The 15,878-nt window shown below is 33.6% G+C and overlaps 1 protein-coding gene across 1 annotated transcript in view; it reads right to left on the reverse strand.

The window, feature by feature from the left end:
- The window catches only part of LOC140442206 (sodium channel protein Nach-like), a 135,365-nt gene that overhangs the window by 68,586 nt on the left and 50,901 nt on the right, over positions 1-15,878 (reverse strand). Inside the window, exons 6-7 of the mRNA XM_072533284.1 lie at positions 14,124-14,486; positions 11,250-11,303 (exon numbers count right to left, since the gene is read on the reverse strand). Of these exons, the coding sequence (XP_072389385.1) occupies positions 11,250-11,303; positions 14,124-14,486 (417 nt within the window). The remainder of the gene's footprint in view (positions 1-11,249; positions 11,304-14,123; positions 14,487-15,878) is intronic.

Genomic DNA, 15,878 nt, shown 5'->3' on the forward strand with positions numbered 1-15,878 from the left:
TTGTATGGGGTAAAAACATGGACGTTAAAAGCGCAAATAGTTAAAAAGCTGGAAATCTTTGAACTTTGGATATACCGGAGAATGTTGAGAATTCCATAGACTGCCGGTGTCACCAATGAGGAAGTGCTGAGAAGGATGGGTCGAGACAAAAAAATGTTGAGAACAATAAAAGTACGCAAGACTGCATACCTTGGACACATACTGAGGAATGATAAATATAGTCTTCTGAAGGTCATCATGCAGGGTAGAGTCGATGGCAAAAAGGGAATAGGTAGAAAGAGGAAGTCATGGCTGCGAAATATTCGAGACTGGACAAACATGACTGTAGACGAATTATTCCACGTTGCAAAAGACAGAGAAAATTTTCGAAATGTGGTCGCCAACCTCCTTTAATGGGGACGTCATAGGAAGAAGAAGAAGCTCTATTTTCATGTTTATTTCCTACATTAAGTTCTTTTTTAGCGTTATTGTCTTTCCGCTCCTGTTGATTTCTTACACGCTTTCTTCCTTTTGTGTTTGTCATTGCCATTTTTCTTTTTAGTTTAGGTTTATTACTACTATGTTGTTTTTCGCCTTCTGATTTAGCATTATCATCAGTAAGAACATAATGTGGATCCTCATCAGAACAGTCGGAATTTTCGATATCATAATAGTTAAAAGGACATTGCTTCTCTGCTTAATTAATAATTTTACTCAACACCTCAGTTATCACTATAGAATCACTGTCTATCTTTCCTGTTGGTTTCACGGGTATTGGTAAAGACAGCTTTGTAACAATTAAAAACAAGAGTTAAAACTGTAAATATGGCTCCTGAACTATATTTTATAATATTTTTGATAGTCATAAGAATTTAGATATAAACAATACCGACTAGGTATTAATAGCTTTTATAATGGCAGAAGGAAATTTGAAGTGTTACCAAAGTAATATTATTGTTTTTGTATCTATACTTACCAGGGTCCGGTTGTTCACTAATTGCCTTAAATAACTCCAATATACGTTTAATTCTATTCACATTTTAAACTTCAAACATTCTTCACACAAAGCTTAAGCAAATATTTATAGAGGTGCATAACCTCAAAAAATTATTCACGAAAATGCAAACAAGTTACTTACTTACTTAGTCCTAAGCCTTTCTACCGTTAGGTGTAAGGCTGGTGGGGTTAAGATTTGCACTGTTGTCTCCATGCTATCCGGTCTTGTGTTAGATTTCGTGCACTTTCCCATGTCAATCCTTTCTTCTCAACTTCTTTTCTGATTTCGTCTACCCACCTAACTCTTGGTCTTCCTCGTTTGTTTTTCCCTTGCATTCTCGTTTCAAACACTCGTTTTGTTAATCTTTCATTCGACATTCTACACACGTGTCCGAACCATCTTAGTTGCCCCTCTACTATTTTTTCGTTTATTGGTTCTAGTTTTAGGTTTTGTCTGATTGTTTCGTTTCGTATTTTGTCTGTCCTCTTTCTGTTTGCTATTTTCCTCAGGAACCTCATTTCCATAGCATTGACTCGAGATTTTTGTCTCCCAGTCAATGTCCATGACTCGCTATTATACATGATTGTAGGTCTAACTACTGATTTAACGACTGCCGTTTTTACCTTCTCCGGTATTTCTTTTTTTCCCAAAAATGTTGTTTTCATAGTGTTAAATAAGCTTCCTGTTCGTCCCATTCTCTCATTTATTTCCATGTCTTGTTTACCGTTTGATTCAATTATTGCTCCTAGGTATTTAAAATGTTCCACTTGTTCTAGTTGTTTTCCGTTTAATTGTATTGCGTGTGTCTTTCTCTTATTTGAAATTATCATTGTTTTTGTTTTCTCTGTATTTATTTTCATATTTATGTTTGACAGTTCTTCTTCTAGGATTTCAAGGTTGTTCTGAAGGTCTTCTCTGTTTTCTGCTATCAAAACCATGTCGTCTGCGAATAGAAGCTCTGATAGTTGAGTCTGTTTCATTTGCCAGTATCCTAATATTAGTTTTCTCATTCTTCTCTTGGCTTTCTTTATTGCTGTATCCAGTACCACTGAGAACAGCAGTGGGCTCAACACGCATCCCTGTTTGAGGCCTTGACTTGTAGTAAATTCTTCGGATTCCTCGTTGTTGGTTCTCACCGTATTTGTATTATTATTGTACATATCCTTTATTACATCAATTGTTATCCTGTCAACTCCTCTTTCCTTTAATGACCTCCATACGTCCTTTCTTTGTATTCTGTCAAACGCCTTTTCCAGATCAATAAAGCATATATGTATTTCTCTATTTTTATTGATTACTTTCTCACTTATTTGTCTTATTGTGAATATGTGGTCTTGCGTGCTTCTGTCCTTCCTGAATCCACATTGTGTATCTTCCATAGTTGGTTCTATTTGGGTTTTTATTCTTGTTTCTATTATTCTTGCGAATACCTTCCCAGGAATACTTGATATAGTAATACCTCGGTAATTATTACAGTTTCTCTTGTCGCCCTTTTTGTGTATTGGTAGTATAATGTCTTTCTTCCAGTCCTGTGGTATTTCTGCTCTTTTTATGATATCATTCATTAGTTCTTTCATGCTGTCCACTCCCTCTATTCCCATGAATTTTATCATTTCCGGGGTGATATCATCCTTGCCTGGTGCTTTGCCTAATTTAACTCTTTCAATTGCCTTTTCTAGTTCCTCTGTTGTTATGGGTTCTACTTTTTGTTCTTCATTAATTTCTTGTATCTCCACTATGTTGTCTACGTCTGTATGAGTTAGCTCTTTGAAATGTTCTCTCCATCTTTCCATTATTTGGTTTTCTTCTGTTATTACCTTTCCATTCTTGTCTTTTATATTCGGCATCATGTGTTCTTTCTTTTGTCTGAGCTGTTTTAATGCGCCATAGAAGAGTTTTTGATTTTCTCTATAATTTTTTGTCATTTTTAGTCCAAACTTTTCCCATGACCTTTCTTTTTCTGCTTTTACAGCTATTTTAACCTCTTTTCTTTTTTCTTTATATGCCTCATAATCTTCAGGGCGCTTTGTACTTAGATATCTCTTCCATTTTTCTTTTTTGTTCTTTACTTTCCTTCGTATTTCGTCCGTCCACCATTCAGTTCTCCTCATGCTATTATTTGCTATTTTTGTCTTCCCGCAAGTTTCCTCAGCAGCTATGATTAAGCTGGTCTTGAGATTTTCCCACTTTTCCTCTATACTAGCAGTTTTTGCCCTACCTTTCAAAATATTGTCTAATTTTTCTTGGAATATCTGCTTATATCTTTCTTCTTTTAATTTGTAGCTTTTTACTTTTTCATTTACTACCTTTCTCCTCTTTTCTTCATTTTCTTTTGCTGTTCTCATTCTCATTATTACTAGATGATGATCACTGCCAATCTCTGAGCCTCTTTTGACTTTCGTATCTTGTACTCTTTTCCATTTGTTGCTACTTATCAAAAAGTAATCTATGATTGATTTTTCATTTCTACTTTCTTGTACTCTCGTGTATTTGTGTACTTTTTTATGTTTAAATTTTGTATTTGTTATAACAAGTTTATTCTCCATACATATTTCTATTATTCTTTCGCCATTTTTGTTTAGTATTTCTTCTCCTTCTTTTCCCATGCATTCCTCAATTCCGTTGTTATTATTTCCGACTCTACCGTTTAGATCTCCCATTACAATTATATTTTCTTCCCCATTGTCAATTTGCATTTGGAGCTCCTCGAAAAATTTATCCTTCTCTTCCTTTTTTGCATCTTCATTTACTCCGTAGGCTGTTATTATTGTCCATATTTCCTCGTCTATCAGTTTCATTTTCAGCGATAATATTCTCTGGTTAACATATGTTTCTTCTATAACGTATTGTAGACTATTCGGTGCAATTATTATCCCTACGCCTTCTTTTGCTCTCTCCTTTGCATCAGCTCCTACCCAAAATAACCAATATCCTTTGTGTATCCTCTTAAAACCTCTTCCTTTCATTTTCGTTTCCGTTATTCCTAATATTTCTATTTTTTGTCTGATCATTTCTTCTACAAGTTCTACCTCTTTTCCATTGATGCTTCTTACGTTCCATGTTCCCATTTTTATCTCTCCTTTTTTCTGCGGTATATCTTTCATCTTCTTTCTATTCTCATCCTTGTTTACCTTTGCATCGTGCTTTTTCCTATCGTTATTCCTATTCGTCGCCCTGGTCGTCATTGTCAGATCCTTTCCGTTGCTTTGGTCGTTATCAATGTTCCTCGTGTGGGTGTAGTTTTCTAGTTTTTTGGATGTTTTTCAAGTTCCTTTTTTATTTTGTTCCATCTCCATTCTTCTTGGTTTACTAACACCTTGTTGTAACCAATTTTGACGTCTTTGCCTTTCTCTTTTTCGTTTTTTGCAAAATTTCTTAGGTGTTTCTGCTTTTCTTTCTCTTCTCTGGTCAAGTCATCATTGATGAATACTTTCTCTCCTACGACGTTTTTTAGTTTATATTTTTTTGCCATAATCTCGTGTTTTTCCTCTTCATTTCTTAGTTTTATTACGCATGTATTCTCGCCTATTTTTTTTACTGTTGTAGGTGTAATATCAATTTGAAGATGTTTATTAAAAAGTCCGTTTATTCTTTCTTTTAGGCTGCTTGGTTCATTTGTATCCATTTTTAGACCATTTATTACAATGTTGTTTTTTCTTCTATTTTTTTCGATTATTTCGACTGCTTTTTTCATTTGCAAACAAGTTAATAGTAACTTAAAGAAGACACAGCACTATCTAGACATTTTGCAAGAAAAACTATAGTAACTCAATATACGACAAATATTATAATAATATCTTAATGCAGTTATCGTTGAAAATGTGGTAGGTTATTTGAGATACCATAAAACTGATTTATGTATTTTAAGTTGCCTATACAGCCGCTAGAGCTACCACAATATTCTATGTTACAGCTACGTATACAATAATTCAGAAGAAGGTAGTAACTCCAATTATACAAAAATTGAGTTACAACAGTTTTCATTGCATGAGTCGATACTGAATCTAGATACTTGCATGTAAATATCTTCAGGTGGCCATTGAGTTTTGAATAGCAGCTGCATTATCGCATGGTCGACCATGTACTGTAGAAAGTTCTTAACGGGGCTCAGGAAGTTCCACCCATGTGGTTTCGATATGTTCCACCAAAAGGTGGACAAGAAAAAATGAATAAGGCCAAAAAACTTAAATAATAACCCTTGTATTAGCAACATTTTTAAATACTTCCTTGCCATACGAAGGTTACAAAACATTACATATTCCAAGAAAATACTAAATAGAGAATAGCAAATTGGCAAGAATTAAATGAATATAATAATTATTAAACATATTAATTAAAATTTATTTATATCAAAGATTATAACTGCGTATGAGTATACTGCCGCGCTTACGATAAACGCATTAACTAAGGTTTTTGGAGAAATTGAGTTTCTCCAAATTATAAAGCCAGCCGACATTCACAATGCTCCAAGTACATCATCACAAATTTACCATCAAACAACGAGTGCAAATAGACCTGTTTCAAGACTTGAAAATGAACAAGAACATACCGATGACATGCTTGTAGTTACCTCAGAGATGATAACAGATGTTGAGAATAAATCAATGTCTCCTATCATAAATGATAAAAGAGTTACAAAATCAGGTTTACCCAGGAAAAGACGCAAGTTTGATCTCCCACTATTGGAACGTGCAAAGCAGGAAAAAATAACTTATGACGAAAAATTGTCACTCAAACCGCCATGTGATGACAAGTGTCGTCAAAAGTGTACATTAAAGATAACCAACGACGAACGAAAAATTATACACGACCGTTACATAAATTTAAATTGGGAATCCAGAGGAGTGTATATAAAAAGTACCATTGAGTCAAATAAGGTAAAAACTAGGACAGTTTTATGTGATAATGAAAATGTTAAAAGAAATCTTTCTCATAGATATTTTTTTAACGTTAATGATGAAAAAGTTTATGTATGTAAAACATATTTTTTTACAACACTTGGTTATACCGCAAAGAATAATAGACGCATTTACAATGCACTTCACAAGGAAATTGATGAACAGAAAGACAAACGAGGAAGTTATGAACGCAAAAATGTTATAGATAAAAATTCCGTCACGGCTCATATCCAAAGCTATAACCCTATGATTTCACATTATCGTCGTGAGCATGCTCCAAATAAATTTTACCTACCCAGTGATATAAATATAACAATGATGCATCAAAACTTTGTTACTAAATTTCCAAATGTTACAGTATCATTTGAAACATACCGCAAGACATTAAGAGAGATGAACATTTCCTTTGCTCAGCTTGGAAATGAAGAATGTGAGCAATGCGCTTTATTCCAGTCACATAAGAAAAGCAACGAATGCAATCAAGAAGCGTCATGCGAAAAGTGCATTCTGTATAATAAGCATAATTTTCGTTACAAAACATCTAGAGAAGAGTATCAAAAAGATGTAAAATAAGCTTTGACTGAACGACTGAAGAAGATTGTGTTTATTTTTCTGTGGACTTACAAAAGGTAATAATGCTACCTCGAATGGATCAATACAAAATTGCGATCTTTTGCCCTAGGATTATCGCCTTTAATGAAAGTTTCGTTCCCCTTGGAAAGGCCAGAGGCAATAATATACCATACGCAGTGTTGTGGAATGAAACTATTTCTGGTCGACAGCTAGAAGACATTATATCCGCATTTAGAGATTTTTTGATGAGCAAGCGAGATGTAAAACAAATATGTTTGTGGGCTGATAACTGCTCAGCCCAGAACAAAAACTGGGCTTTTATGTGTTTTCTTGTAATCATGGTAAACAGTGGACTCACATCGACCGAATCAATTACAGTCAAATACTTCGAGCCAGGGCATACTTTCATGTCGGCAGATCACTTCCACCATCAGGTTGAAATGTCACTGAAAAAGAAGAATAAGGTTTACGATTACGATGACTTCGTAGACGCCGTGAAAAATTCTAATGCAAAAAAAACACTGTTAAAACTATGTCGATTTCCAGTTTTTTCAATTATCAAGATTTTTCGTCTCGACATAAACTTAAAAACACAGAACCAAGAGTGTATTTAAAGGATGTGATGTCGGTCAAAGCTGAAAAGGGTAAATTTACCATAAAGTTTAGAGAAAGTCATGTTGTTGCAGATTGGAAAGAATGTGATTTCTTGCAAGCAAAAATAATAAAAAATAAATGTTTTCCGGATGTTACCACTAAAACATTACCAAGAAAAATTACAAGAGAGCGAAAAGCGGAAATACTGGCCAAATTGGTACAGTTGATGCCCGAAAATAGAAGACATTTTTGGAAAGATTTGCCTGAATCAAACAGTGCTTCCAATTTAACCACGGATGATTGATTTTGTTGGATTGTTTTTTTAACGTTTAATAGTTTTAGAATTGGTAGTAGTAAGTACCTATCATATGCTTAAAAAGTTTAAATTTGATTTTTATTTTTGTTAGTAAAAATAACTTAAATCATATTCATGTAAGTGACTCTTTGAAAGTATCTCATACAATGTGAAAGCGTGCCTTAGATTTGAAGTTGTCATATTTACACTAATAGGTACAACTAGGTAAATTGTTTAAATGTGTCTTATAGTTTTCTGAAGTAATATGTTTGTTTTTGTTATTTTTTTGCTTTTTATCGTAGTGTGGAGTCTCGAAAATTCCAGAATTTTTGGTTTAATTTTTTATGTATAGTTCTCTACTTACCAATATATTTTAATACAAATAAATGATTGATTCGAAAAACTGCTTTTGATTTAATGCTTTCTTTTTAGTAAATGCACGTTGCAACAACTTGGTAAGATTTGATTATTTTTCATGACAAAACTGCATTATGTGAGATAGTTGATGCACTTATCACATGTAATATTAATAAATATAATTAAAGGTTTGCTACTAACAACAACTACTAACTACTACACTACTAACTGAGTACTGCATTATTTTGACTTACATAACATAAATGCATTAAGTGGGTTAGTTGATGCGTTTATGACTAATTATGATGGTATTAAAGTATTATGTTTCTAGCGATAAGTACCTTTTTTTGAATATATAGCACACTATATAATATATAAGTATTTGTTTATATTTTTTACAATTACAACACTTTTCTCTTTGCTTTCGTATAATTCTATGTCGATATCTTAAGTAGTTTAGGAGATACAAGCAAATTAAATATAAAAACTTTGACCGCATTTTTTTCGAGAAGTATAAAAACTGAGATAATGCGGTTATCGTATGCGCGGCAGTATAATATATTGAAGAATAAAACGTGGTGTGTAGCTTTAGGTAAAGTCAAATAGGACATTATAGAAAGTTACCAAAAGAAGACACTGGATATTGTTTGAAAATTTAATATAAACTTACCCCAAGAAAGATTTAACAATATAAATGAATTTGCAATAGAAGCATGTCTTTTTATAGATGAAGGATATTTATAAAAAAAATTCCCTTATTATATAAATAATATATTAAATGATATATAAAGTTAAGAATTTGCTTTTATTCGAACTTATGGCATTTTTATCTGATTTTTTTTTTTTTTTTTTTAATTTAGCGGGGTTTGTTTATGAGCATTAAGAAATTTAAAAAGCATCATTTGAAATATTAAACGTTTAAGTTTTGACAAATATATTCAAAACGTATCCTTTAAAAATGAGCTGTCCATGATGAGTCAAAGGTAAAGGATTTAAAAAGGAAGCCAGTTTACTATTCTGAATTCATAGCTTCAAATTTATAAAAGTCACAATATCTCCGGCTTTAATTAACAAAAATTGAGGTTTTTTAATTTGGAGTACCTCGTGGAATGGATCATAAAATGCTTTCAGTTAATTTGTGAATTATTTATTAACCTAATTATTTGTTTAATCGATTTAAAATAAATATCTATTTTGCAAAATTTTACTTTTTTCTTATTAATATTAGTAGAAAGGAAGACCATAGCATAGGATCATAAAATGCTGTCAGTTTATTTGTGAATTGTTTATTAACCTAATTATTTGTTTAATCGATTTAAAATAAATATCTATTTTGCAAAATTTTACTTCTTTCTTATTAATATTATTAGAAAAGTTTATAAAATATTAAGAAAACCTAAATATTTATGTATTATAGTTATAAATATTACCTTTTAACAATAGATTCTACAAAAAATTAATTTTTTCTTCGAGAATCAGATCTATACGTTTTAATTTATTTGGGGAATTGTGGTTATTATTTTTACAATTACTTTTTCTCAAAAAGACTACAAATATATTTTAATCAAATTAATTGTTATAAACTTTTTATAGTTATAAATAAAAATTATGGAATTTATCTGTATATATAATTAACATATTACACTTTAAATACTTTATTTTACTATTTTTGTGTATAAATATACAAAGCTAATTATTATATTGTTTAAAAAAATTGGTTAAACAAAATACTCAGTTAAATATACAATTCACATAACCAACTAATCAAATTTTTATAATATATGCAACGAGGTACTACAAATTAAAAAATAAATCAATTTTTGTTGATTAGAAATTTGAAGTTACGAATACAATTTTTGATATAGTAAAATCGAGAAATTAAAAAAAGAACTAACTCGAGTTCTAAGGGTCGTATTTTTCAATATTTCGAAAAAAAGTTAACCTCCTACATTTTGATGCGTCTGAGATATTTTAAATGTTTATAATCCAAAAATAACAGTACTTTTGTAAACCGATTTTACAATATTTAACATTAATTTTTTAATCATTAAATAATTTAATTTAATAGTATACATCTTTCTCTTCAATTTGGTTATTTCATAATTCATGTTGGCCTAATAGTTTATGCTTAAGAGCGCTTTAGATAAAAGCTTTCTGGGATAAACAATTTTAATTTTGCAATAACTGTTAAGTGCAATTTCTTAAATTTTGTATATCTGAATACATGTGATATTGTCAATATTATCATGTAAAATTAAAGATGTTTGTGCACTTTTAAAAAAGATAATAATCATCTTCAAAAAAATGGACTTTTGAGGCTATTTTTGCAATATTTTAACAACAAATAATAAAAATAACTTAACAAACTTTCATTTTAAAGGATTTCCTATCCCTTTTCAATAAAATTCTGTCCCTTTTCCATATACAGTGATAAGTGCCTTAAGAACCGGCAAAATAACGCAAAAGATAGAAAACATAATACGTTGTGAAATAAAAAGAGATGAAAGTAGTAGAGGTGGGAAATTATCGATAGAAACCTCTAATTTACATTAAATAACATTAGGACTATCGATAGTTTCCCACCTTTAGACGTTAGCTTATGAGCTAGTTGACTTCAGTCATAATATTACAAGTATGACGTCGAATATTTACATTTTTTAAATTTCGCATAAAGTAAAAACTGATTGAAGGCAATAAAGCAAATGTAAGTAAACAGTTTAATTAGTAGTAATTTGATAATTAATTCTGTGTTGACGAATACAGAATACCAAGCTATGATAATTCTGTATTGAGAAGAGTGTATGCGACGTCTCAAATCATAGTTTATTATTGATCAATACTTTAATTTTGGATAAAAAATACTCCTACTTAAACTGTTTTTACTTACATTACGTGGTACGTATTACTATGACTGAAGTCAACCAGCTCATAAGCTAACGTCTAAAGGTGGGAAAATTTTGATAATTCTAATGTAATGTAAAGTAAATTATAGGTTAATATCAATAATTTCTCACCTTTACTACTTTCATCTCTTTTTATTTCACAACGTATTATGTTTTCTATCTTTTGCGTTATTTTGCCGGTTCTTAAGGCACTCATCCCTGTATAATTTACTTGGCTTTACCTTTAGTATTTAAATTTAAATAGTAAAATCTTAAAATCTCACACTATTTATGTTGTTTATAAGTAAAAAAATGACGTGTAATCTTTTGCATTTTTTTGCAGTTGTTAGATACCTGTATCAAAGTGTGTCACGATAAATGTCTCTTATTTGCTTATAATAAAATATAATAATATAATAATATAATAAAATAGTAGCTTAAATGACAACAAGAAGAGAAACACATTAATTCGTTAAATTGCCGACGTATGTTTGTGTCTTTTCAAAGAGTCTTTCTACATAGTTAGCTAACGTTACATCTTGTTTAACAGTCAAAGACCCTCTTCTTTTGGTCGTTATATTTCCCACTATTTTCTGCAAACAAACACTTTTATTTGATGTTTCTTTTTACTTATTTCGATAATAATAAACTCAATAATAAAACTTGCAACTTACTTTTGCGAACAGTTAGTAAACAAGCTAACTGGCTGGCAGTGCACTCAAGTTTTTCTAAAACATATAAAATATTAATATATGTATGTAGTTGATGAAATTGAAAGTTGTTATTTGGAAATAGTTATAAAGTATGATACTATAAAACAAATAATATAGTTATATCGTATGTCATTGAATTTATGAGAAAACCATAAAACACATATATTTTTGATTTCAAATGCTCTTCCTCTCAAACTTTTTTATTCGTTGCGTGATAAAGTGTGAGATTGATGACGTTAATAATATTTTAATATAGGACATTTACAAACTAATTGTCCATTAGCTATAACTAAGTCCGGATTTCTAAGCATAATGCTTTTGGTAAATAATAAAACTATGAATATTTTCTTTTTAAATATGAACGAACCGTCGCGTCGTCTAACGTGGTTTCTGGAAGATAAAAAATTACTTATCCTAGAACAAAACGGCTTTCGTCAAAATAGATCAACGACGAATAACCTAGTTGATCTTGAATCCGAAGTTCACGAAGCACTCATTAACAAACAATACTGTCTAGCTATTTTCTGTGATATAACTAAAGCCTACGATTGCACACGGAGATATGGTATAATAAAAAAGCTTCACTCCTGGGGTATTAATGGACAATTCCTAAAATTTATTCAAAATTTTCTTTTACTTAGAACATTTAAGTTACGAGCATCATCAACTTAAATTTAGGAAAATGGAGTCCCCCAAGGATCGGTGTTAAGTGTAACTTGATTTCTTGTTGCAATTAAAGATATCTTGAAAAAATTGCAACTGTCAATATCAATGTCAATGTCAAAAATGTAACCAGTTAAAGGAAGATCATAGCAGATGATCTGGTTCTTCTACTAAGAGAAACAAATCTAGAATCTACCCAAAGAATCCTTTAAAGCGCATTAAATAATCTCCAGAAATGGTCTCACAAAACAGGACTCAGCTTCTCTAAACAAAAAACAAAATGCTTGCTCTTCTCAAAAAAAGTGAAAAGAAGATAATCCAATTTTAACATTGAACGGTAAGAATCTGATCTTTGTAAAAGAAATAAAGTTCCTAGGTCTAACATTTGACAAAACATTGGTTTGGAAAAGTCATATTAAAAATCTAAAAGTTACTTGCCAGCAAAGCATTAATATTTTGAAGACACTGTCGAACATCACATGGGGCAGTGATGCGGCAACTCTTCTACGAATCTTTTCATCCTCAGTTCGATCAAAAATTTACTACGGCTAAGTGGTATATAACTCAGCCAAGAACTAGATGTAATTCAAAATACGGGACTGCGAGTCGCTTTGGGTGCCTTTCGAACCAGCCCCATGTGCATACCCCAACCAGCACTAAGTATATGCAGTAAGTTAGGGCAAACCCCTCTATAATTTAGAAGAGATTTTTTAAGTCTGTCGTTTGCTTGTAAAGTTTAATCCTCTCCAGATATCCCAGTCTACCATAACGTTCATAACAATTGTTTCAGCCAGTACTTCTCATCATATCCTCAATTTAATCCGCCTTTCTACGAACCAATTAACCGATTACTTCATAAATATAGCATAATATTTCCGAAAATATACCACCCTTCCGAAAACTCTCCTTCTCCATGAATTGTAAATAAACCACCAGGGATCACTGATCTATCAAAATTTAATAAACATGAATCCCCACCAGCCATTGTTTTTTTGAGAATTTGAGGTGAGAATCTTCAAAAAGACCGTCTGGGAAGGTGTCCCAGGTGTGTCGGATTCGGTCCGGCAGGCTTCACAGGGTGGCGAGGCCTCCTACCGACCAAAGTCACCCCCTCTTCCTCCAGCCGACGGGTCTGGAACCGCACTTAGCGTGCATGTCTGACCCGCCGACCTTACTCCTAATTCCCTCTGGCACTTTTCGCGTGCATTCCATTGGTTTGGCGGCCACCTATCTTCCCCCCTCCGCAAAAGCCTCGCGGCAGACTGATCGGTGAGGTGACCATCCGGCGCAACTTATTCGCGGGTCGGGCGACCGGGCTGCCCTCCCTCCATGATGGAATTACCGAGACAGTACCAGTTGGTAATTACGAGCAACGCCAAACATTCTTATTTTCATCAATTCGTTCATTCAATACACACATTAATTCAAAACTCAAGGTTTAAAACACGGGGGCAGTGGCATAGGTTGGATGTAAAAGGTCCTTCCCTGGACTGACCCAGGACGGACACGGGTAGAACAAGGAAAACATAAATCAAAACAGAAACAAAACAAGAAACACAAAAGGCACTCAGTCTGAGTTGGATGTAAAAGTCCTTCTCTTACTGAATGTCTCTTAAGACATACACCACAGTTAAATAAAATTAGAGTAAAAACGGTAAAATGTTGTATAAATGAAATTGGTATATAAATAAATAAATAGATAAAACAGAATAAATAAAAAGTAAAATAAAATAAGGGCAGTCAACGTAGTTTGGATGTAATGGGTTCTCCCCCGCTGACTGCCTTACATGACACAAACACGTTAAAAAATAAATAGTGACGATCGGTCATCCCGCTTGCAGACGCCTCTCTTTTTCCTCTTTGTGTTTGATTGTCTTGGTAACAAAAACAATGACCACGTCGAAGTCTCTCATGCTATCGACGGCTTTATCGATTAACTCGTGAGGCTCGCCTAGAGGGGATCCAAGACCCAGCTGTAGCTCGGTACGCCCTGCATGATATGCAGGGCACTCGAACACAACATGCTGCGCATCATCCACCACTCCACACTCGGGACATAGATCGTCCGCGGTCTTCCCTATACGGTGGGTAAATTTCCTAAACGATCCATGTCCCGTCAAGAACTGTGGAGTAGTAGTTGACGCGCCGATGCCGATATTCGTACCACCTCACCACATCCGGAATCAGGGATCTCGTCCAGTCCGCCTTCCCGACTTCGGTTGTCCATTCCCTCTGCCACGTCTGTAGACTTCTCGTCCTTTCCTGTGGTCCTGAACCTATTGCCCCATTGCCCCTTTTTTACATTCGGACTCTTTCTCCGGCCAGAATATGCACCGGTACAGAACCAGCCCACCACCTGTAAGGCTATGGTTGATACGGTTCTATACGCGCTGCACATCCTAATCAGAGGTTTTCTCTGAGCCCTAAGAAGCATGTCTTTGTACTTTGTCATTCGAAGGACCTCGTGCCATACTGGGGCCCCGTACAACACTATGGACAGGATTGATTGTAGCATCACCGTCCTTTTCTGGGATCCTGGACCCAATATATTTGGCATCAGTTTATTTAGTGTGAAGGTCCTTTTTTCTGCCTACCGACATGCTTCTTGTACGTGTTGTCTGAATGTAATTGTGTCGTCAAATATTACACCTAAGTATTTCACTGCCTTCTGGGGTCTTATTGCGGAGCCTTTGTATTCAAATAAAATATCATTTCTTTTTCTCGGTCCCCTCAAGATTATGGCTTCCGTCTTCTCTACTGCTAGCTTTAGGTCATTTATTTTTATCTAGGACTGACCCCTGGGGTACTCCTGCGGTCATCTCTTTCTTCTTCTTTTTCGATATGCATACGGTTCTGTCAGATAGGTAGTCCTTTATTATGTTGGCCATATATTCTGGGGGCCATTCGACGATTTTGTCCACTATAAGGCTCCAATTTGCAGAATTAAACGCATTTTTTATGTCCAACAGAACAAGGAGCACCCATCTTTTCTTGCTTGTTTTTGCCGCGTCTCTTATCCAGGTCGCGGCATCGATTGTCGATCTACCTTTAAGAAACCCATACTGTTAATTTGATGACACTCTCATATCTTCCAACACGCCTTCCCGCCTTTTCTTGATAAGTCTTTTATAGAACTTACCAAGGAAGTCCAGGAGGCATATTGGCCGATAAGAGGATGCTGAATCGGGGGGTTTCCCAGGCTTTAGGAGTAGAACTAGGTTCGCTTCCTTTAAGTCCCTGAGAAACTCTTGTTTCTACAGTAGGTTGTTACATATTCTTCTGATCAAACCTGGTTTCTCAGTAGCTACAATTTTAATTGCCTATGGTGGCAGCTCGTCGAGGCTGGGAGCTTTCCCTGTCTTCATTTCCTGGTCAGCGGTTCGTATTTCTTCTTCTGTGAACTCGTCTACCATTGTTGGAAAGATTTTTATAAAATTTTGGATTTCTTTAGTGGGGAAGAGGAGTTCAGCTGATTCCATCCGCTGGTCCTCGTCGAGTTTATATGGGGTCATGACCTTCAATGGATAAATTTAATACTTGAGGAGCTACATGTCTCTCTGCTGTGTCTTAAATTTATCCATTATCATCGACCTAGAGTCAACATATAATTTAATTTTGGAAGGTGTAAACCCATATATGGATGTCATAACCACAAATTCATTGTTAGCTTCAAGTACATAAGGCACTGAAGATGATCTGATTAGATCGAAAACGTTATGCTACTGTATAAATTTTGGCGACACTTGTAAAAGTTTTAACTATATGTTTTTATATACCTAAATACAATCGTGAAGTGTTTTAACTTCTGTATGTTTTTTTAAACGATCTTATATTTTTTGGCAAAAATATACAGCTAAAGTTGACATCTTCTGAACGTAGAATATTTTCAGAGGGATGAGCAGGAGCGTTTTTTAAAAGCAATAAGCA

This window comes from Diabrotica undecimpunctata, chromosome 5 (genome assembly GCF_040954645.1).
Source record: "Diabrotica undecimpunctata isolate CICGRU chromosome 5, icDiaUnde3, whole genome shotgun sequence".
Classification (NCBI taxonomy): domain Eukaryota; kingdom Metazoa; phylum Arthropoda; class Insecta; order Coleoptera; family Chrysomelidae; genus Diabrotica; species Diabrotica undecimpunctata.